The 23,848-nt window shown below is 39.4% G+C and overlaps 1 protein-coding gene across 4 annotated transcripts; it reads left to right on the top strand.

Moving 5' to 3' along the window:
- Positions 1 to 1,413: 1,413 nt before the first annotated feature.
- LOC119745813 (divergent protein kinase domain 2A-like) lies at positions 1,414 to 23,623 on the top strand. 4 transcript variants are annotated; one of them, XM_038222429.1, is made up of 6 exons: positions 1,414 to 1,913; positions 8,234 to 8,985; positions 15,185 to 15,326; positions 19,487 to 19,796; positions 20,078 to 20,284; positions 21,017 to 23,623. In XM_038222429.1, exons 2-6 carry the CDS (start codon positions 8,270 to 8,272, stop codon positions 21,172 to 21,174), a joined length of 1,533 nt encoding a protein of 510 aa, XP_038078357.1. In that variant the 5' UTR covers positions 1,414 to 1,913; positions 8,234 to 8,269; the 3' UTR covers positions 21,175 to 23,623. The 4 variants fall into 4 exon arrangements, with proteins under 4 accessions (XP_038078357.1, XP_038078358.1, XP_038078354.1 ...); XM_038222430.1 differs by lacking the exon at positions 1,414 to 1,913 and adding an exon at positions 4,760 to 4,993; XM_038222426.1 differs by lacking the exon at positions 1,414 to 1,913 and adding an exon at positions 4,760 to 5,074.
- Positions 23,624 to 23,848: the final 225 nt, after the last annotated feature.

The following is a 23,848-nucleotide window of genomic DNA, read 5'->3' as shown; positions in this document are numbered from 1 at the left end:
TCTGAAAAAAAGGAAAGAAAATTTCACAGTTTTTCATAGGCTTTATATCTTTCATTTTAATTAAGTTTTCTCCTTTATATAGACGTTGAGATATACATGTAGTTCTTTTTATTTTCCTAGCTTTTGAGATAGATTTACATTGACAATGCCGCCGTTTAACTGCAGATTCCTGATCCGGCGAACTTCTGCTCCCTTCATGTTCACCTTGCAAGTTGTTCGTCCTGGTGTTTTTCTCTGGCGCCCTCTCGTGGTCATTATTTTTGGCAATCTTTAGGGAAAGGTGCAGAAAATACGAAAGTTGGCAATAGAGTAAAATACCGAGAGCAGGAAGATTTTCAAAATCACTTTATTTTCACTTTAATTGAAAATAACTTTAATTTATTAAAATCTAGGGACAAAGAAAAACCTACAAGCAAAAAAAAAAGATTGGGTTATTTTGTTGTTTGCTTGGCCTGTTTGGGAAGTGCCGAAATAAAACGGACAAACTAACAAAAATTTCTGTAGAAATATATAACAGAAATAATGCAATAACGGTATAAAAAAAGAGCCCTGAATATAATGTTTGCGTAAAATTAATTGTACTGAAGTTAACATCCGTTTCAGGTTAGCGCTTCAGAGTCGCGCCGGGCTCGGCGGAAGACTTAAATTATAATTTCGACGTTTGAAAACAATATGAGCGACTCCCTTCACGCGTCGAAAGATCAGCCAATTACATGAAGCTCTTATGTGTGAAACTGTCATTTACTTTGCCGATTAAAGGTGGTACTACATGTATATCTAGTTCAGTGCGACGTAATCTAGGGCGCCAGGCTCTGATGGTCTGAAAACGGGTGCCACTGAATGATTCTTTGTTAGGTAAAGTTGACGAGCGCCCTCTCTCCCTATCTAAACGGTATTTTTTTTTTTCATTCGTAGGGCTGAGGGACCCAAGCTGATGTACCTGATAATTAATTGGTGATCATATCAAAGATGAAAAAAAAAACCCAAAACAAAAACAGTCACTTTAAAAATTAAATCAAAAATGTTTATTCTGCAAGGGACCCCCCCCCCTTTTTTTTCTGGGAGGGGGGCATGACTGATTATCTGATAGTTTGCCATAACAGTTGGATTTCTGACAAAAAGTTGGATAAAATGTTGGAAACTTCTTTTTAAATCGCTTTAAGGCAACTGAGGAGGAGGCACCATGCTTTTGTTAACTTTGCTCAGTTAGCCTTTCGTTCAAAAGCCTGTGTGTGTAGACGAAAACAAGAAAAAAACCTCTAATGTGCACCATGATCCCTTCATCCAAACTTCTAAGGCTTTTCCGATTCTCCCCTGTTCCTGGATCGATTCCTCCACGACCGGATCCCTCTCCTGGTGGTCTCAACCGGAACAATGCTTCTCACAAGAACCATCTAATCAGATTTACAATGCCACAGTAACATCTCCCCCAGAAGGGTTAGAATGAGCTTTACAAGTCAGCCTGATATGTGCGCAAGACTGTAACAATGATGTCAAAAGATGTTGACTTATTTTTGTGGCGGTGTAACCCGGAGGGTTTTCAATGGAACGCTTGTGTAGGCGTTTATTCTGCAGTGAAAGATTTTCAGTACGTACATAACACGTAGACTAAAGTCTGTAGGGATCGAGAGCATCCGATACGTTCGTTCGCAAAGAGTTTTGTACATCACGGGAAAAGACTTGTGTTTTATTGAGCTCAAATTTTCTGTTTTCAAAGGATTCTGGAGCTGAGTTCACTGTCTGCTGCGACAGCAAAGTATTTAGTTACATCTGAACTAACTGTACAGGATCATATAAGCCAGAAGTCATCTGTATGAGAGGTCATTAACCCCGCGACGTGAACGCCACTTTCATCTTAGATTCGTTTAGAGAGACTGCAGGTTAAAACTTAAATCAACGAGTGCCGTTCAAAGGTGAGAACGTACTTGTACTCATGAATGTGAATTCTGGGGTGTTTGTTTGTGGTCATTTTGTTCGTGTCCAAATAGTCAAGCTGTATGTGCTTGGCCTACATGACATGTCGACACCAAAGAGTTGACCTGATTATTTTTGTTTACATCTACAATGCATTCCTTTTACAGACGACGGGAGACCAAGGAGTTTTTGTTTTGAGTGATGTGGTCACTGCGTGCCTCGCCTTCAATTTAGAATTGGATTAGCCCCACGCATGGCTCAAATACTGGACTTCCTCCGTATTGAGCCACACAGCGGTCATATTATTTGTGGAGAAAAGTTGATTTTGAGGAAATCGAAATCAGGAAAAACCTGGGAAAATCAAAAGGTTAATTGTACATGACCTGTGACCCAGGGAAAATCACTGCAATCTTTTTGCAAACTAAAATTACCGGATTTGCCCTGGTTATAACCGGGTAAGCGTCTTCCATGGTGAATATCGACTCAATCGAGTGGGGAAAAAAACAGTCCCGATTTCGATTTCCTCAAAATGCACAATATAGAGGAAGTCCAGTAATTGGGTCACATTTCGGGCTAATCAATGCCTTGCCTTAAATAATTGGATGTGCTCAATGAACGGTCATAAAATAAATGTAGAAGAGAAATGACAATGTTTTCCTTCACTTATACCTATAGGCCGCGACCGCCGCGTCCGTGCTTGATTATGTTGTTCTATGTTCGCTGCGCCCATAAGAATTGGGTGCAATCATGGTGCAACACAAAGCCGGGATGGGGACATACGCTGAAACCATATTTTTTGTATACGAACTAACATTTTCTATTTCATTTTCGTGTTTCATGGCTCAGTTTCTCAATTTCAAGGTTTTTGGGAGTACAAAGTTGCAGAGCATGCAGTGCATCGAAGATGAATAATTCGTGAAATTCGATTATCCATCCTTCATTGTTATTCCCAACATGAGCGTGCGAAGATTCCATGTAACCCGGCCAATCGAAACAAGGGGAGGTGAGGCAAAACCTTTTCTTAGGTGGATTAGGAACTGTACCTTTAAAGTCAGTCACAAAAGAAAGTTCCGGTTTGCTAGACGAACAGTGCAATGTTAACCGAAACAAAAATCGATTTCTTTTAAAACGGGTTCATCTTGGTGGAAGAACAAGAATGCTAGATAAAAGCACTCTCACTGTAACAATAGCGAGATAATCGGTTTAAGGATTGTCAGTCAAATAATCGGGATAATCCCACACATTGATACATCTTACTCCGATAATAGTATTGACAGAGGGGATTATCTGGCCTAATCCGAGGAGTGCTCCGTGGTGCAATCAAGTTTTTGCTGGAAGAGCTGTCAAGTGGGATGGGAAGGTATTATTGACGTTAGAAAATTCACATGGTTCAAAAAGACCATCATGCTTCGCCGCGTGAACTGACCAGCTTTTCGTTGGAACTGACAACTTAAAGCGCTTGATCCGATACTTACATCCGAGAGGAACAAATTGTCGCTTACAATTGAGCCGTCTCTGGTCTTTTTTATTGTAAGGGCAATGTCAGAATGAGAGGGAATGGAGCGCCAGCAGCAGACAGAAGCGCGTGATGGGATTGTCGAACATGGCCCGCCGTGGCGCCATGGTTGCATTGTTGATGGACAAGTTTTTTCACGGATGCATTGTTGTGATGAGGGGTCATTCTTTCGTCGCATTTTTCTCCACTGATTAAGCTCTTTCTTATGTTCAGTGCTAACTTTATCTGAACTTATACAAAGTAACTGAACGCCAGCAAGAATACTTTAGACCTTTACGTGTGTAGAAATAACTGTTTTGCATGCTTAAAAAAAAAAAAAAAAAACCATTGTTCTCCATACGACTTTTCAATTTAAACGTTATCTTTTGTTTCGACACAAAAATACTTTATCCTATTCCAATTTCAGGCGTCTGCAACCGGACCCTCTGAAAAAAAAATTGCATTTTGTGAACAGAATAACCCGGCCTGATGCAAGTCGATTATAATGTCAGTGAAGCAGCCAATTATTCGAATTGTTTTGAAGAAATAATTCAATAAGAAAACGTAGGTGTTTTTGGTTTGTTCAATGTTTCACTCAAAAGTGACTAACTATTACATTGCTTAGTAAATAGCAATTGAAAAACTATTTTTTTGTCGAGGTGAAACTCGAAAATAGTTCGGGATTTATAAGGGTTTATTGCACTGCCAAATGCAAAAGTATTTCTATCAATTTGGCGCCAAGGTTTCGAAGCGGTTCAGATAAAAGGGAGATAGTAGGCTTGGTTTCTCTCAGCAGGATAAAGCTCTACAATACTTCTCCCAAGTTAAAAGACATGTTTAATTCATAACAAAAAAACTGGCATTTGACGTCATCGTTGGAAATGAAAAGACAACATGGAACCGTGAAATTGATTTGTTAATGGAAAAAAATGATCTCCGGTCATTGGCTTCCAGTTACACTCAACCTTTGTTAGTCTGTCAGAAGACAAAAAATGGTTGATTGATTTTGCTGTCACTAACAATTATTGCTTCCGGAGCTTGATTTCTTTCTCTCTTTATTATTGGGGAAGGTCGATTATTTATTCTTTTGTTAGGCCCTAAAAATAATTTTGGTTGGCAAACACACGAGAAGAAGAAACAAAGGCGACGATTTTTTTTTCGGAGTGTGAAAGGAGACTGCTTATTGGCCCGACGATCGTATAAAACACGCCCACTTATGTCTACTGAGCCGTCATTGGCTGAACCAATGTCACGGTAAAAAGTTCGTTCTGTACGTACGGCGCCGGGCAGTGCGTGCGTGCATGCATGATATGCGCGTACGTATTGCATGCTTGATATCGCCGCGAAGTTTTAATTTAGATGGTCAATCAGCTTTGCATTGCTACTCAGCGATAGACATGCACTTGTTTGCTCAAAGTTGAGTAAATTTGTCCATAAAAACACAGCAATTGTAGGGGTGATAAGTCGTTTTTAAGTGTCCTGCATGTAACAGCTCGCTGACTCGAAGCAAAGTAGGTAGATGACAGTGTACGAGTGTAGAAGTATTTCAGCACGACAGGCTTTTGGTCTCGGAAAAAGTTCAATGTGAGTTTCGTCTGCTGTAGTGTTTAATGGCGCTGACCCGGAGATCCAAAACGGAACTTGATTTGTTTTGACAGAATACAGGTAACTTTTCCCAGATGTGCAGAACTTTTTCAGTGAGTAGTTGGCCGAATTTAGCAGTTGAGTGGAATGCATTGATAAGTTTGTGTGTTCAAGGAACTGCAGTCAGTTATTAGGAGTAATTTTTTATGTTAAGAATAAGTTGTCATCATGCATTGGTCATTGCAGCTAGGAATATCAGAATCCACAAATGGATTTAGGCCTATTTCAAAACCTGGTTGTGGTAAGTGCTGTATTGTCTAGAGCCTATAAAAGGATTTGTGAGTGTAGAAGTTTCGATATTTACAAAATGCACTGAATCGAATGAAATATTCTAACCCTTACCCTAACCTATGCAACTTTCCTCAGATGAGTTTCTCTGATAAGGCCAAAAAAATATTTGGGGCCTAATATATTGAAAAACCTATAAATCTACTACAAAGAGTCTTGAATACATGGAATGTTCCTCTTTTTTGTGTGAATTCCTATGTGCATGACTGCATATTGAGGTATATGTCAATGCATTCTCCAGCTAAGTAATCCCCTTTTGCTTCATTGTTTTGCATCATAATAATTAATAGAATATTTTTTTAGTAAAAATGTAACTGCGTTCGCCCGTAATTTTAATACCTCCAAAAACTTTAAACAGTGTAATGCATCTGTGAATCAAATTTGCTGTGGTGATTGGATATTTCTAACCTTTGATTTGTAATCATCTTGTGCATGAAAAGAGATCAGACAGCATCTGGAATTTTCATTACTTTATTGAGCAATAACTTAAATACTTCAAAGCGTGGACTCCGAATATTTGTGGACACTACATGAATTAATGGCACAATTAACCTAGCTTTATGCTCCAGAATAACTGGTCTTTGTTGAAAATGGCAAGATAACCCATGCCATTAAACAGGATCATCTGAAGTGAAAACACTTGTTCAGTTTTATTGAATTGTGGCTTTATGATTTTACTAGAGTTAGACCTAAAACATTATTTGGCTGTTTGATTGTTAATTGCCCTCTAAGCTCCTTTTGAATTACAAAGCGACATTTTCAATCCCACCATTTCACATTTTTTTCCACAATATTTTCATGGAGCACACTACGACTATTTTCCATGTAAAGGCCTTCTGTTTCAGTGTCTGTTGCGACATGGATTGGACACTTGTACCTACTTTCTACATGCAGTGCTAAAATAATCTCCAAAGACTTATCATTGTTCCATCGCCTCTGTAAACATTTCCATTTTGTGCAAATGTAGTTTATCAGTGCAGTCATACAAACCGGCCTGCGGTTGTTTCTATAGCGATAGTCAATGATGGCGTTATGCTAAGGAACCAGATATGGGATCTCACAGAAACATTGTAAGTGTCCCTGAAACTCTGCTCGGTGAATAAATATTTATTTTGGGTAAAAATTTTTGCCCAGGTCTCCTGCCCTTGTACTTTTATTTTTGGAACATTGTTTGTGGGGAATATCTCAAAGTGGCATTGTCAGTATGGGGTTTGGTGGATAAAACATTCATACAAATTTCTACAACTATTTGTTGCAACATTTGACATGTCATGAGGCCTTTCAATGCTGTTGTTTCAGGTCTACCATTAGTGGCATATAAGGCAAACTATTCACACTTTTACTGGTTTGAATGTTGCAGATGCATCACCGCAGTTTTCAGTTTGTCTGCCCAGGTAGAACTTTCATTCAACACTTCCCAACAAGGGCTGAATTTTACCAGTGGCACTGCTTGACAGTTTGCAAAAATAAAATAGCCTATAGCAGAAAATTGTGTAGTACGTGTACATGTATGTACATGTATTTCATGGTATGGATGTGCTAACGGTTGCGCACGCATGGAGATTTCTATTGTTTACTTCACTGATTTAAGCGATTTTCCTCCGGGGTTAAGCATGCTTTTGCTTGCTTACTGCTTACAGTTTGCAGAAAATTGTGTGCTTAGCAGATTCTTGCTGCCAGTAGTGTCAATGGGGTTGCCAAATTCTTGGGGTTTGCCTCGAGTCCAATGTTGAGATTTTTGATAAGTGTGGGCCTCAAATGAATACGGAAACACAGAACACAGGTGCGATGAACAGCATAATCTGTCCACTCTGATGTCATTTCCTTTCAAAAATATCCAATTCAAAATGCAATCAGTCAGTGTATTGAGCTTTCCTACGAGTCTTTGTACATGTATACATTCAGGCAGACAGTGGAGGCCTTTATACGTTTAGATGTCGCATACAGACATACAGTGTATTTTATCAAAACCCCCCAGGCTGATGTGAAATAGTGAATATGTTTACACATGCTTGAAATGTTTTGTGTCTAGTTCCAGTGCATTTATTGAAAGGGTTTGGCCACATTAACACAAAGTGAATGTAGTCCATGCAGTTTTGTCTACCCTTTTTTCCTCCCGTGGGAGCCCCAATGACCTAACCTCAATTGTCTGGACAACAACCCAGACTTGGAATTCTGCGGTGATTTAGTCATTTCCTACTCTGTAACTCTTGGCAAGTATCTTAGGTAAACTGTCTGAGTTTTTGTCTGAATCATGAAAAGCATCTTTGCTGAGAATTTTGTGGTCATAATGAAAAAAATCACAAGACCTTATGAGCACCTGTTGACACCACGGACTAAATGAAATTGTACTCAGAATTCAGACAAAAATTAAATATTCTTTCCCTTTTAGGATTGTGCATTGCAGAATAATTCAGTATTCGATTATTTGATCTTGCGCCGGTCAGGAATCAAATGAGTTGCCAATCTGAATTTGCAGTTTTGCACGCACTTGTCAAACTTGACAACGAGCTTATACATCATGTGTACATACATGTAGTGTATGTATTTTTTTCAATGTAGTCGACTAGCTGATATTTGAAAGATTGAATATGCAAATAAGAGGTCATATATTCCGGCACCCAAACTCTCAAATTACACCCGTAAAGACTTCACTGTCGCCACAAATGGGGCATTTGAAAAACAACAAATAACCATGCGACTTATATGATTAAAACAAAACAGGGGAGTTTTTCTTTATGTCTCATTGCAGTGTTGACTGTATATTTCTACAAATAGGGGGATCCTCCTGCAATTGCAGTATTGACTGAATTTTTTTTTTACATGGCAACAAGCCTGTACGCGGTACACACTTTTCTGGATGTAAAGTTTCTACATATATTTTGTTGACAGATCTGTTTACACTGTGGGACTTGAACTACTTGAGAGATGCTGGCGTTTCGTGTAAGGAGGAGAATGGGTCTTCTCCTTGGGCTTCTTCTCTGTTCACTTGTCAGTGTACAACTCTTCAACCTCAGTCTTGGATCCTTTGAGCGAACTGCTAAAGATTACCCGAACTCGGGCCTGCCGACTTCTCAAGACCCGTGGAACTTCGGAACGTGGAAAGAGGGGCAAACAAGGAGTGACAATGCTAAGGTTAAATCACTGAAGGACTTCGGAGTAGGAGTAATGGAGTATGCTGGGCAAGGTGGTGGTAACCAAGAGATCATAGCTGAAAAACAATCCCTGGAAAGCACCTCAAGAATAAGCACGCAACCTTTAAGACGCTTTTCAAAAGTTTCCCCGGCTGTTCTTCAGGAAGAAAAATGCCCAGGTTGCTATGGCACTACCCTTTGCGACAAATTCTATGCCGGTAATATCACCCTGGATATGGAGACTGCCGGACAGGCCAAGCGGAAGGGGGTTTTCTTTGGTCACATGGAGGGACAGCGGATAGTAGGCAAGCACCTTGCTGATCCAAGTGAGTTCAAGCGGTTGGACCATTTTGTCTGTCAGAACAGCAGTCGTCGGATCCGTCCCAATCAGTCATGTGATGTGAGCTGGGACATTCTTCACTCACATTTGGCAAGCAGGATGGCTTTAGACGTCGAGTACATCCGGAAGGATGCACACAAAGTGGCACAGAAAACTCCATCTTCTCTTGGGTAAGCACTGAAGACTTTTGTAAGCTATTAAATTGTTCTTTGATGCTCTCAATTTAGTTGAAGACATTTTCTCCAAACAGAGCAATGGACTATGAACCAAAGATTTGAGAAAATAAACAACAGCGGGTCACTTGCTAAAAATCAACATCCGGCCTGGTATTAAAAATGTTAGCAAACAGAGTTTGTATTGACACTCTGGCCATTTGGGGTCACTTACAATTTCCCATTCAAGGTATTCGTACACTTCAAGGGTTGTAGTAAAGTCCATTACAAAATATTGCAAATAATTCATCACAAGTCAAATCACAGCTCACTCACACGTAAGGTCACAGCCTAGCAGGGACTGAACAATGACAAAGGAATGCCTTTGTCACAGTTTAGGCCCACTTGAATAACTCGTGATAGAATGACTTGACTTGAGACCGAATGATTGATGAATACTAGAACTTCCAGTGGGAAGAGGGGGAATAATTTCATGCAACATGTTGCACACAGGTCAGGCATCATGAAATTGTTGGTCCAAGATGATAATTTCTGATAATTGTTACGCAATTCATTTTTTGAGCGCGGTGCATACTGGTAAATTGTCATCGACAAAGGACTCAATTTACTGGTCGTCCTTTTCCTGATCAACCTTACTGTAGAGCACGTCAGGAGTCAAATGTTTACAGTTAAATCGATTCTCATCAGAGCCTAGGAGTCAAGTAAAACACAGCACTAAGAATTGAGTACAGCGGAGGATCCTGGAAGTAAACTGGAAAAACATAAAAATCATGAAGGTCTTGAAATCAAGACTAGCATCATTTTCCAACAGATTGGCCATGACTAATATCACTGACCTTAAAAAAGTGTGTTTTTTTTTACTTTGCAGCTAAGGTTAAACGTGTTTACTCTAGAATATCAGAACACCATCCTTGATGAATAAACCACACTTCCTCTTGGAGGCAGTTAAACATGGTTTTTATGGTTGGGTGTTTTCTTGTCACAGGAAATAAAACTAACCTGAAATGTCCCTGTGTTTTCCTGTAATTTTCACAGTGGACATTTATCCAAACAAACATTTAGCCTATACGCGGTATTAAATTCTCGTGTTGCCTTTTTTCCCCCTGCAGATTTCATATGGGGGGGGGGGGGGGGGGGCTGGGAATTTCAGAAAGTGGGTCAGCATACTATATCGCTTTGGAAACTTGAAATAGTTTGGTGAACAATGTGAACAATATGCACTTTACGTTCTGTGTTGTTCCCCTCAATGCCATATTTCACAGAAATGAAAAGGCTACATATATACACCTTGAGGCAAAATAGATGATTCGATTTTCGCACAGGGCACATTTATTGTTGCTCACGTACCAGAGCAAGCAATTTTTTTTTTGACTTATTGTTAAAAGTTCCATGCATGTGTACAAGCAGATCGAATCAGAAATGCCCAGGCCTACATGTTTGTGAGGAACATAGCCTACATTATTTTCATTAGTTCTGGAGAGATCCTCGAAATCATGGTTTGACCATTTGTCCAGCCTCTTGATTGACACATTGATTGGCAATGTCACCTGTTGCTTATTTTACACCTGATTTCACAGTTAACCACACAAAACACTAGGGAAAACTAAGCCAGACAAAACATGTGGTAAAGAAATCCCAGCTTTACAACTGATATCACAATACCCATATTGGGTCTCTTGATATCAAATTAAGTAAACAAACGGGTTCAATGGGGAAAAAAGTCATGCACACCCACACTCATGGATTACATACATATGCTGACATTGTAGAACTTGTGGGTTTCCTTCTTTTATGATACATCATACATGTAATTAGAAACCTAATTTAATCCAACTGGTGCAATTTTAATAATATAGTGTAAAAGACTATAATTAATTGGATGGCCTTTATTGGTCATACATGTAGTGTGTGTTATGTTAGACATTTCTCAATACATGCAGGTATTTAAGGAATTTTGAATAGGGTTTTTCAGAAAAGGCCAAACCAGTATACATTTTGTTTGTTGCTTTCAGTTTCAAGAGCATCGAGATTGGATAAGTTCAAAGCGTTTGGATAATTTGAATTGAATTAAATACGACTTGGCACACCCTGTTTTTGATCACCCACAGTCCATTGTCAATCACCAGCTCCAAACCAATCTTTGTCCAGAAAGCTGCAAGTATCTGACAGTGGCAATGGAGAAAAAGAAAACTCAATGAATATTATTAACCCCCTGATGTCCACTCTTTTTTTGATAATCTTTGCTCCCAATTTTAGAATAATTATATTTCTTTGAAAACAGTTGTTGCCAAAATTGCTCCCTTTCAGGCCAGTGAGAAAAAGAAATTACAAATTTGTTTGACAGCTTCACGCATTGGTGACTTGCTTTGCCTCTCTGTGCTGGGTTGTTCCTGGTGTTCCTATGGATGACCAAGGATTGGGTTTCTATCTAGTCTGACCACCAGCCAGTTGACAATAATAGGCCTTTGCCAAAACCTAATGGGTATTTTGTAAACAAGCTGGGCTGTGGCTTAAAGGAAATCAATCAGACCACTGAACAGGAATGGAGACTAAACAATAGATTGGGGCTTGTTTTTAAGCTGGAGCATGGTTGAGTAGAGCTTGAAGAAAGAGTATTGCCAGAACTAGATGGAGCACTGTGAAATTCCAGTCTGTAATCCATCATTTTACTTCCAGTAAGCTTGGCTGCTAAACTGCCCCTAGTAAAAGTAATTGACAAGAGATTTGAAGTATTACTTACCCCATGGGGAATAGGACACCCACTCACTGGAATTGACAGACACTTGGATGTCATAACAAAGAGGGACAAGAGGAAGAGGAGGGTAATGGGAGAACGAAGGGGAAATATCTGTCATCCTCTACCGGTATCTGTAGCAATTACATGAATAACAGAACCACAATGGTGTAGTGTTCCCCCCCCCCCTCCGTAAAAGTTACTTTAAAAAGGTTAACGGCATAATAGGGTAGGCCTTCCTTTTGGTTGGATGGTAATGATGAAGGCATTGTCTTGTTGTTTTCGCCCTGCCCGAAGGGAAGCTCCTTGAGGGCATTGCCCTGCCGGATGCTGGCGGCTTCTGTAATTTCCCTTCTTATACTTCAGTTGCAGGGTCACATGTGCCTTAGCAGGTCGATGGGCCAATTGTTTTCAAGCAAAGTGTGCAACTATTTTGGAATAATTGATCTTAAACCTTGCATCCATTAGAAGAAATGCAGGAAATTATTTTGATTTCAAGGATTTTGGTGAAATGAATAATGTGTACAGTACACGTAAATGTATAATGAGGTTTTTGGCTGACACCATGTGTTTGTCATTAGAGTGTCAAACTTAAGGCTAGGTTTTTAATTTGAAAGTACCGCTAATGAGCATGCTTGCCCAATGTTTCAGACATTAAATGCTGATTTTGCCTGAGAGTATGATTCTGTCCATGTAAGTAAAAACATTGTCACAACTGGTTCTCTCAGAACCGAACACTTTTCAACAGCAGAGACTTTTAGTCACCCACAAACCTCATTCTACAAGTTCAACTTAGTAAAAAGGCGTAATTTTGTTTGTAGAACTTGCTTTTGCATCTTGCCTTCTAGTGTCAAGTGCATATTAACACCAGCAAGATATATACCCTTGAAAAATACATTTTGGCAGACATTGGAAGTTTTTTCACCGTAGATAAAGTTGCATTCTGAAACATATCATAGGCAACTGTTCTGTATTTTATTGGTGAGTGGGGACATAATTTGCACAAAGTTTACATTTAAAATGCTTTTATGTGGGTTACCAAGCTACTTAAACCTGCATAATAGTAGGTCGCCAGGTAACAACCTTTGCAGGGACAGTGTTTTTTTTTTATAGGCCTAGTTAAAAGGCGACATTAAAAATTATTAACACAGGTGTGCGGTGTATCAGTTTCCATAGCCTTGAAAGGTGTACTTGGCCCCTTACAATGGTTGCTATGACAACCTTTGGATGTGCTTAAGCATTTTACTTGTTAACCTGGCTACTTCTTTGTTGTTGTTACAGCCTGCAGGAAAACCTGTTTTTGTTTTGTTTGTGGTTTGAATAGCACATAATATTGCACAAAGTGCGGGGGTAAAGGTTTGAGCAGAATGCATGAAATGAAGCATTGTGTTCGTTAAACCAACAAGGGTTTGCAACAGTGGTTATTCTTTATCCGATCTGTTGCGCTCCACCTGAGTGATATAATAACTGACATTTGTGGTACAATGTACATTTGGATGTACTCTATTTGTGGGAAGGTGGGATAGAATTTATGTACAGTCTGTTCTATCAATTTACAAATTTTATGTATGCTTTCAAAAAGTTGTGCCTGACCTGGTTTTGTATATTTTTAGGACTTGATGCTTGGATTTTAATATTTGGAAAATGAAGACTTCAGTTCAAATTATTTACTGTCTGACCAAAGAACAGTCCGAATTGTCCAGAAAATTGTTGCAGTTTGGAAAGGGAAGCAAGCCATGTACATTGTTGAAGTAAATACTAGACCTATTTACCGTACTATTACCCCCCCCCCAAAGTAATACACTTGCAACTGGTTTAAATTTCAAGCATAGTTTCTGACTCTTGAAGGCTTTCTTATTAAGAGTGTTGACACTGTGTTAACGTGTGTACAGAAAATTTGCGTCATTATTTTTTTTGGTTGACATTAAGTGAAGAAATTAAGATCAGGTGAATTTGTTCACACTTTTCAAATGGTTGAAAGTATGCAGTGTGGTGTGGAGAAAACTGGATGACCTACATGTACAAATGTATGTACTTGCACAGTGCCTGCCAAGTCTTTTGTGTAATTGGATTATCAAATGATTTGTATTTTTCATTGGGTGACAAAAGCATATTTGGAGGTCACCAATTTCACACGGATTAATAGTATTGAAGTATTAGCCTTTTAATTCTCAAGTACAACAAACCAGGCAAGCATTTGTGTGATATTTTTTTCTGTTGTTAAGAGAGATCTAACCATAGCCATGAGAAATGCTGAATGTTGATGAATACAAAGCTCCATGAAAGATGACACAATGGATCTCTGTTTTGACGAGAAAAGAAAAATACATGTACTGCTCAGAACTGGTTCAGTGTGGGAAGTTTTGCAGATGTCAAATCCCACAGGTGCATGAGCACCATGATTGACTGATAAAACACTTGTACAATATGGAAACTGCAGTGGCCGACAGAAAAGGCTCTCTTATCACCGTGTAGAAATTGTTCAAGGGCTGTGGTGTGACAAGTGTTCCCATCAGACATTTACATACATGGCGGATGGATTCTTACATACTTTTGTTTTCAAAGGAGCCATGATCAGCTGTCACCCTTTCTACCAGATTTTGAAATTAAAAACATAAAGTTCTACAATTGTTGAAAACAAATGACAAAATATATTGCAAATGCATGATGGAGCTATTTAAAAAACAAAAAGTGGGCACTGGGGATGAGAAACTGGAAATTATAAATTTGTTTTTTTTACCATAAACTGGTTTATTTTTTTTATTCCCTGTACCTCCCCAGAGTGCCCTACCTGTTAATCCTCATAGTCCCAATGAAGGTCCCTATTCAGTAAGGAGTAAATACAGTGTAGTACAATGTAAAATGAATGCTATGGGTTAAACTTTTGATTGGCTTTAATATTATAGTTTAAAGTCAAGTTTACACTGCTGAAATTGACTGCTACATCCCACTAGGCAAGAAGCAGTGCATATCATCTTTTGATGGAAGAAATGGGTTAAATGTGCACTACAATGCAATAAGTTGCAGTAATTTAAAGGAATGCTGCAGAATGCTGTAAAATAATTTTTAGAGAGTTGTGTCCAGGGGGAAAATAAGAGGAGTGGTATTTTTTTCTGGAAGTAATCCCGGACCAAATGGTTTCAATCTACTTGTCCTTTGAGACCGTATTTGGAATTCTATGACTGAGTGCATACAGGAAGCGGCATTCTGATATTGGACGGATCCTCAGAGATATAATTTGCGGAAACTTTACCATTTGAAAGTAATTTTAGAGTGAGAGGACGCTCATAAATTTTATTTAGTTCTCGTAGAGATTGAGAACCATTCAAAAGTAAAAAAAAACCCTTTTTGACGAGCCAGCTGTGTGAAGCTTACCAGGCATTTGGTTTTCTGCCGCGAGGAAATAAATCACAATAAAATATGATTTGGATTCTTATTTTCTTCTCTTTTTTTCTCCCCCAGCTTGGCGCTGTGTGCCAGTGACCGGTTCCTTGGGCAGCTGAAGGACCTGTATGGCCTCAACAGGTGGACCAGGGACTGCTCTCCAGAGATCGCTACCCTCATGACTTCACTGATTCTGAATCCAGAGGGGCTCCTGCTCAAGGTATCAGATGTTATTTACATACTTGCACATTATTGACATATATGCAGGGTAGCATAATTTAAAGCTGTACATTTACTGGAAATACTGGAAATCTCTCCTGGGAAAATAAAATAAATTGTTAATATTTGTAACAATTTCCCCCCCCCCAAAAAAAAAATTTGATATCTACACTTTAGATATTAAACTGCATTGTATACACAAAGGGAAAATGACTGGGTTCACTTACCTGGTACATGTAAGTTTGATCAAAAAATTGACTAAGTGAGATTTGAACCTGCAACAATTGGAAGGGTGCAGATGCCCACTGCCCAGAACATAAGTTTCTTTACTAAACATTTTCTAGGGTAATCCATAGAGGTGGGTAATCGTTCAAAAGAGGCTAAAGACTTATATTCAGACTCAGTGTATGCACTAATTAGACATAAACTGTAGGAAATGTAAAGTTTCTCCTTTCATGGATTGGTTTATTGAGCCTTGAACCAATTCTAGAGCCAGTAGAAGTGCTGTTTTTGAGATTTGATTAAATTGCGCTAAACTTGCTTAATGAGCTCTGTTGTGGATAATATCACTCACAACAGTAATTGGGCGAAGACCAGACCATGTGAATCCAGAGCCCAATTTAGGTCATCGAGGTCATTAACCAGGTGGGAACTGGTCCTATTATGATGCCCCTGGGAGGAGACAGGGTGACAGACTTAATTTATGGTCAGCTACAAGTAATAGAGTGAATAATGAAGCCCTGGGGGTGTGTTGGAAATTGAAACTCTCTGCTTTGGGTTGCCTGTGGTGGCTGGAGATTTACACACTGCCTTGAGGCTTAACCCCTACCCTACCCTTCACCCAAGAATAATGTGCCCCTCTCAATTCACCGCATTTACCCTTGGAAGCAAAAACATGCTGAGAAATAATAACAAAATTATATCCTCGGGCTACAGTGAATGACTTTAGAGTCTGGGAAAAAAGAGAACACTGTGGCAACATAAATAAGCCAATCAAAGGTGGAATGAGTGGGAGTTTTTTTGACTCGCTGGCCCAGTTTAGGAAATCTTTGCAGTGAAATAAAGGTACTTTGTTCAGTTCCGTTGTCTGATAGCAATGCCGGCTGACAGTCCTAATCCTTTATCAAATGCTGACAGATAGACTGTCAGGAAAATCACTTAAACCATGCCTAAACCAAGTTCGGAATCCAGATTAGACTGGAGTGTTTGAAAGCTGTTTATGTAGTGTGAGAAGTGGCCGGGTTGTTTGGCCTCAAAAGAATCCAAAGCTTGTTTTTGAGCTGTCAACATTTGTGCTACTGAGGTCGTGAGCTGCTTTATAAAAGATTAGAGGAACTACCCCCCTGAAGCTTGATTGCAAGGGAACATTACAACATAGGGCCTAAACATGCAACTATATACCTCTGCATACTGTTCCTCATCCAGGCAAGATGTTGTTGTCAAATGTTAGGTTCTCTTGCATAAATAAGTCATCGCAAGAGAACATAACAGTGGGGTGTTATTTGTGTACTGAGGCTGTACCGGTATGTCTTCGAAGCTAACAATATTCATCGGTCCTTTAGCCAATTTTGTCGACAAGAGGTTCTTGTGAATAAATGAAACTATTTTTTTTTTATTATGCTGAAAGGTAGGGAAATGCAAGTGAGTCACCTTGCTTAAGACAGGTGTACTGTAATGGAGTTGTAATTCTTTGTCATAATCCTTGACCATCAGCATAACCCACTGAGAGAGGGACATGAGACAGACAAACCAAATAAGGCAATTTAAATAAGATATGATTTGGTATTATCGTCATCATTTGGAGCTTCTTAGAAGTTTAACTTTTGTCCAGAATGTCTTTCAGGTTCTATATTCCACACTAGAAGTGTGTTTATGATCATGATTAGATCCAATGGGACTGCTTAGCCACCCCAACCAACCCCAAATCAGGCTCCTTTGCAGCTGGTTGCAAATAATGAGGTGAGCAGGGTATCAATGATGGACATGGTCAGCAATATTGACCCAGAGACCTTTGTGTAAATGCCCAAACAAGACTCAGTGACTCACTGGATAGGTGACATACAGGAGCAGCTGTCAATATGGTTGTCATCATACCAGGGAAATTAACTGGCAGCTCTGAATGAAAGGATGATCTCATTATCTCCTAGCTATTATCAGTCTGTGATTGTCATGTCCTGAAAATCTAGATTGGCATGACTTATCTGGCCTCACTCGGCATGTACAGTTGAGCTCAGTGCTCCTACTAGTCAGTAGCTATAGCCTTATGAAGCAGCAAAGCTTAACATTTCATGTTTTTCTTTTCAACAATTCGAACTGAGCCTCTGTACATTTTCTAGGGGTCATGATGCTTGTGGGTAGTTGAGAAGTGTGTGCATTATTGGAGTGAAAAACAGGACCCCCCCAAGTGTCTGACCATGGTCTTACATGTCTTTACAAACATTGGCATGCCTAGATTGCCTACATCCAAAAAAACATCCAGACAAACCAAATTTGTTTATCTTGTCAGGAAAGGATGGATGCACTGCTCATTTTGTAAGATAAAAGTTATTCAAAAGTTATTTTAATGTTAGCTTTATCTGGCATCAGTGGTCCCAAAGTTGGTTTTTAAATTGAAAACAGTTCAACTGGGGGCTAAGGACTGGGAGGGTAAAGTTCCATCCCAATTTTCTAAATCAGAAATATCTCGCCAGTCAGTGTTAAAGTCTACATCAAACGTGCTTATGCACAGGTGCCCTTTCTGCAGCCATATGAACTCCTTAAATGTTACTATTATCGCCCCTCCTCTCCCCCTTTTAATTTTGACCACCCTGGATTCCTCTGGCAACAAGCAAGGCTTTAGTTCCCAGAATCTGTATTTAGGCAAGTTCACCCCGAGTTTTGAGAACAGCTGGTGATGTTCTGTACATTAGGAGAGTCAAAATATAATCAAGGTTACCCTTTTCAGGAAGACCAAAATTCTTGGCTTCCTGTCTTCCTGGAGAAAGCTTAAGATGTTCCTGCCTGTTGAAATATCACTCATCATTGAGAGGTCTCTACTGGTGCTAGTAATGCTCAGTGCTGAAGGTCTGAAGTAGCTGCCTTGATATGTGATGAATAAAGCAGATAAAAAACACAGAGGATTATATTGGGAAGGAAATGGGAGGTTAAGATAATTAGGGAGGCAGCTCAAGTATAACAGTGAAAATCTTTCACTTGTCTTGCGCTTTTGCTGTTATTTATGAATAATAAGATCCTACGTAGTAATCATACTGAACCTTTCACCCCATCCAAGTGGAGCAGCAAATGTTTGTCATCATTTTTCAAGATAGTTTTACAGCAGGGACCTGACAAGAACTTCCTCATTTTATTGAATCACGTCAGAAATGATGCATAGGCTGCTCTGAGTATCTCCCCAGGGTAGGCTGCAACGTTTGCGCACATGTTATCATATTTAGGCTGACATCCAGGCTAGCAATTATAAGCTTTGAAGTTTACTGAAAATTCTCAGGGTAGGTTGGATAGTTAATCTGCTAACAAAATTGCATGTTGTGGTCAAGTGAGGCTGACACGAACATTTAACTGCAGAAAAAGCAAATTACTCATTTTGAACATGAAGTGGTAAATATCACATGACATTTTGAATGCCGGGATTTTACACTGAATACAGTAAACATGGAAGGCTATTTTGACCCCTGATATCACACATCAAGGTTTTAGCCAAACTGGCATGGTTTGTACACCCTGTAGGCTACATGTATCTTCAGTACTCCATTTTCTTATCCAAATGTAATGCAAAAAGCATAAAACATTGCAAGTTGTATGCCCTGTTTTTCAAGTCAAAGTTGATCAGGACTTACCAATGAGTATATCCAAAAGTAACAATTTGTTTTCTTATTGTGTGACTGAAACAAATATCCAAAATAGCCCAGGGCACAGTCATTTATATTAACATACTATATAAACAATACTGTGTGATTTATTTCAAAAATCTTCAAAATTTCATTTATTAACAAAAAACTGAAGGTTGAAAATGTTGGCTGTCTGCAGTTACTACATTCTGACCATGTCTGGATTCTATGATCAGTGAAAGCTTTTAAAGGATTCTCGCTAAGGATGAGCTTTTTGAACTACATGTGCAAGCCATGTCATCCAGTAACCACATTTTATTTTTTCTCAATTCAGTTTTTCCAGCAGTATGTTCCCGAACTCCAGAAGTATTTCCCGACCTACCTGGGTGAGTGCGGCCGCATGATTGTAGTGGCAGAAGCCGGGGAACCCCTGAGCGAATACCTGGATGCATCCTGGGACGTCCGGGCCGACCTGTCGCGACAGATCCTGCAGATGATCTATGATTTCCAGAATGCCAGCAGCGATTGGATGGTCGTCTTTGCAGACTTCAGATATGAGAACTTTGCAGTAACGACGGACGGACGCATACAATTACTGGATCTTGAGGATATAATGATCATTGACAAGAGAGAAATTGTTCCAGGTAAATTTTGAGGATTTACACGTGTCATTGGACCCAATCATTAAAAAAGCTATTTCAGTTAGGGAAATCCATGATATCCATAACATCACTGATATCCGTAGCATTGTTGATCAAATAACATATAGATGTTTTTCTTTTTGGGGGGAGGGGGGTGACTTTCATTGTTTGGGATTTTTTAGAACATGCACTGGATAATGATAAAAAATTTTCTGTTAATTTAAATTTGGACAGTGCGGATATTCAGTTTCACAATTAACACACCGAAAATCTTGTCTTTTCAGCTAAGAAACGCCCGTCAGAATGCAACGAGGAGTGTTTTGTCTCATTCACCAAGAGCCTCTTCCAGAGTGAAGGGCAGGATTGTGGGGTCGTTCCCCACCACTCTCAGATGATGCTGCTTCTTGCCTGCCACAAGATCCTGTCAGACCTGGAATCCACCAAGTACCTGCGCTACTTTTATGACGAAAAAGAGAAACAAGTCTCAACAGGTAGGGTCAAGTTCAGTGGTTTTGGATTTCTTAGGCCGTGTCCGAATGACTCTGCTATGGCTTGCAGTTACACATGCGCTCGTGGAAGCGGCTACAGCCACTTCCCATAGACAAGTGTGTTACCACTGGCCATAGCCAACAGAATTCAGACAGAGGCTTACTTTGAGATTGAGAGGTCAGTGCAGTTACACAGTAAGGAGAGGCCCCATTTGCTCCCCACCAACTGCACTACTTGGTAGGAGGGGAGGGATGCAGATAATATCGTTTTTCGAAGTGTTGCTGTTGTAGAGCTTCAGATGGTTTTGTTGGAGAGAAAGCTAGGGTGATAACAAAAATGTTAGCATTTGTTGCAGAGGCTTTGACATCTGAAAATAATCTTTCTGTTTATCATTGGAGTTGCTAAGGGGAGTAGATATTCCCGGTTGAAATGCATTTTACAATTTACATCTTACTCCTTGATAGAAACCATTATCAGAAAATAAATGTAGGCCTACCATTTTTTAAGTACTCATATTGCCGATTCATTCCAGCAGTCTTCAGTGTTTAGTTTTCTTTTTAGACATTTTACATCTTAGACACCGTTCAAACTCTTATCTTTGTAAAAAACAAAATGTATGTTAGACCTAAGAAGCACTGAAGACTGAGAAAGCCTGGAATGGCATTCACAAGTTCATTTGGCACCTCAAATTCAAAATTCACAAGTTTTCACTTTTTTTTTTATTCTCTTGTCAGTGGGTCTGTTGCACGACGTACCAGATATCCTGGAGCCCAATATGTCCAACCTACTCTACAACTGTGTGTTTGAGTCTTCGCCTGGTCAGAGGATCCAATCAGCCAACATTCTGAAGAGACTCCTTGAGGTGACTGGACGAGGATTCATGAGAAGCTGAAGAGGAGGCTGTGTCTTACTGAGGTCAACAAGGGCTTGTCGGTAATAAGGCTTTTTATTTGATGAAGTTAGGATGTGTCCTGGTTCCTTGTTAAACTTTTTGGGAAAACCCATCCAGTAAGCAGTGCAGTTATAAGACTTTTGTGCACACCCCATCAATGGTGAAAAATAACCGATATGTTTTCGATGTTGAAGGACACTTGAGTTTCACCACGGTTACGTACTCATGCTTGGATAACGTGTTGGGCACAGATGCTATCCGGGTGTATGCACACTCAGTACGTGCATTATGGATGCATCCTTCACTATCTCTTGGGTCTAAGCAAAATTGTGCCGTTAGTTCCTGTGCAGAGTTTGTTGCTTATTTCATCTTTTGAGTGAACTCGGTGGTGTAAAATATCACCGCTGAACTGTGCAATTGTGCGTATGTTTGAAAGCTTCTCACTTTTTTTTTGTTGGACAAAAATGTGTAGTGGAGTGAAAGGTTTGAGAATGGGTGGTGAAATATAGCAGCCATTACTTCAGAGTCCTCTGGGAAAAAACAATATCTGAAACAAATTATGCTGCTCATAGATACTTTCATGAAAATGAGTTGCAAAAAGTGGACCACAAATATCATCAACAGCAAGTAAGCCAACACAGACTGAAGTTCAAGCCCGCGGGAACAGGAGGTGCTGTGGGTGCTGCCGCACCCCCAACTTTTTGGATTGGGGGGGGGGGGGTGCTGGAATATACTAACGGCCCCTCCCCCCTGGCAAAAGAGTGTTCCAGCACCCCCTGGCAAAAATGTGTTCCAGTGGGCTTGTTGAAGTTCCTGTGTCACTATTACTGATACTGGGACCTGAAACAGCTTCAATTAATAGACAAGTGGTGCTAAGGTGCCTAGTTGTTTCTCAAAGTTTGATCATCACAAGCCTTCAAGTTTGCGCTCCTGAGGTGTGATCAGTGGGTTGCAATGGACTTGGCAGTTGGATGACCAATTTGTGCTGAAAGCAATCCGTTCCAGTTATTAGTTGCACATCGACACTCCCACAGTGATGAAATAGCTACCTCCGGGATGTTTAGAATAAAATAAATGACTTTAGTAGCGACTTCCTGCATCCCATTGCGTCATTCTGGTAGCTTCTATAGGTAACTTCCTAAATACATTGACATGTATGCCTTAGCCCTGATGATGTAGCCCAATAAGATACTGAAAGAATAACAGTCACCTTGATGCACCACCCTGAAAAACAAGTAACGTTCCCCATTCTTTCCTGACAAATTTTTGTCTTGATACCTGGAGCTTAGGCATAACAACTTTACGGAAATGCCTTTCCTGGTCATGTGCGCTTGAGTTGCTTGCTGAGTATGCCTTCATCCCCAAGAGATTAAGACGATGGGGGTGACTGCTCTGCAGCCTACTGATGGGATCTCAAGAAATGCCACAGTTGGCTCAAGAATTGTTTAAAAATGTCTTCCAAGCTTTTTTGAAGTAGGCTCTGTTTTTTTTTGCAATACAGAAAAATGCGTTCAGAGTTATCTATGATAACTACCAGATATTAGTGGCATACATTGAATTAAGCTTGTGTGTATGAAACGTGTATAGAGTTTTAAAAAAATTGTGTGCAATGAATATGAAATGCCTCATTTGGACGCATAAACTTTAAAAAAAGGTGCTTTCTATATTAAATCTTGTGGTTAAATATATGTTTAACATTGTGCTGCTGGTAGTTTGTTTTATTTTAAGATATTGTATTGAAATAAGGCCCGCTGTGGAGAACATTGTAAACAAATTTCATGCCTCTAGTTTTATTTATCACTTGTATAAATTCCATTCCTCAATAGTTATTGCCATTTTCTATCGTCTTTGGGACTCTAAAAATGGAGACGGCATAGTAACAGCCATCTTCAGACAGCAAAGTATAGTACATGTATCTAATTAAGTGTCTCTTTTATTGTTTGTAGGCATTTGTAAAAAAAAAAGAAAAGGCTAACAGATTTTCAGTCTGAAAAGTTTCAATATCTTCACTGATTAATTTAAGTGAAATCCAACAGTAAGAGAAGTCACTTACTGAAATTCAATTACTTGTTTATTTTGTTGGCACTTTGTTTTTAGTGTAATTTGTTGATTGTTGATGCACTTATTCATTGGATACAAATGATTTTGATTTATGTATAAATTTGCCACTTAAACAGTACTGCAATGTCACAGTTTTTGGTTTGTTTTATGTGCACAGCAATGTGAGGGATGATTTAATGAATTATGACCGGAGAGTTGGTAATTTTATTTTATATAAACGTTAGATTGAGTGGTGCGGATAGAAATTAATTAATTTAAATATGAGAAACATAGACTTAAAAAAAAGTATTTTTCCTTTTTAATTTCATCAATTGCCTGCACATAGTACCAAGATAAAGGACGTAATGGGTATTTGTACAATAAATGCAATCGAAGAAGCATCCCGACACTCACATGCAGTCATTTATTGAAATTCATGTTTATTTCCACTGTGCTTGCGTGCATTTGACCATCAAAGATGACCCCCCCCCCAAAAAAAAGGCCTATTAAATATTTAGTCTTACCCTTTTTTTCTTTGTGGTTAATCCAGGCAGGGTAAAAACAGAAGAGTAGAGTTAGGACAGATAGGCTAGATAGGACGAACCATAGTTGGTTAGACAGGCAAGCTAGAGCT

The sequence above is a fragment of the Patiria miniata genome, unplaced genomic scaffold (assembly GCF_015706575.1).
Source record: "Patiria miniata isolate m_02_andy unplaced genomic scaffold, ASM1570657v1 HiC_scaffold_7, whole genome shotgun sequence".
Classification (NCBI taxonomy): Eukaryota; Metazoa; Echinodermata; class Asteroidea; order Valvatida; family Asterinidae; genus Patiria; species Patiria miniata.
This window is presented reverse-complemented; position numbering and strand designations above follow the sequence as displayed.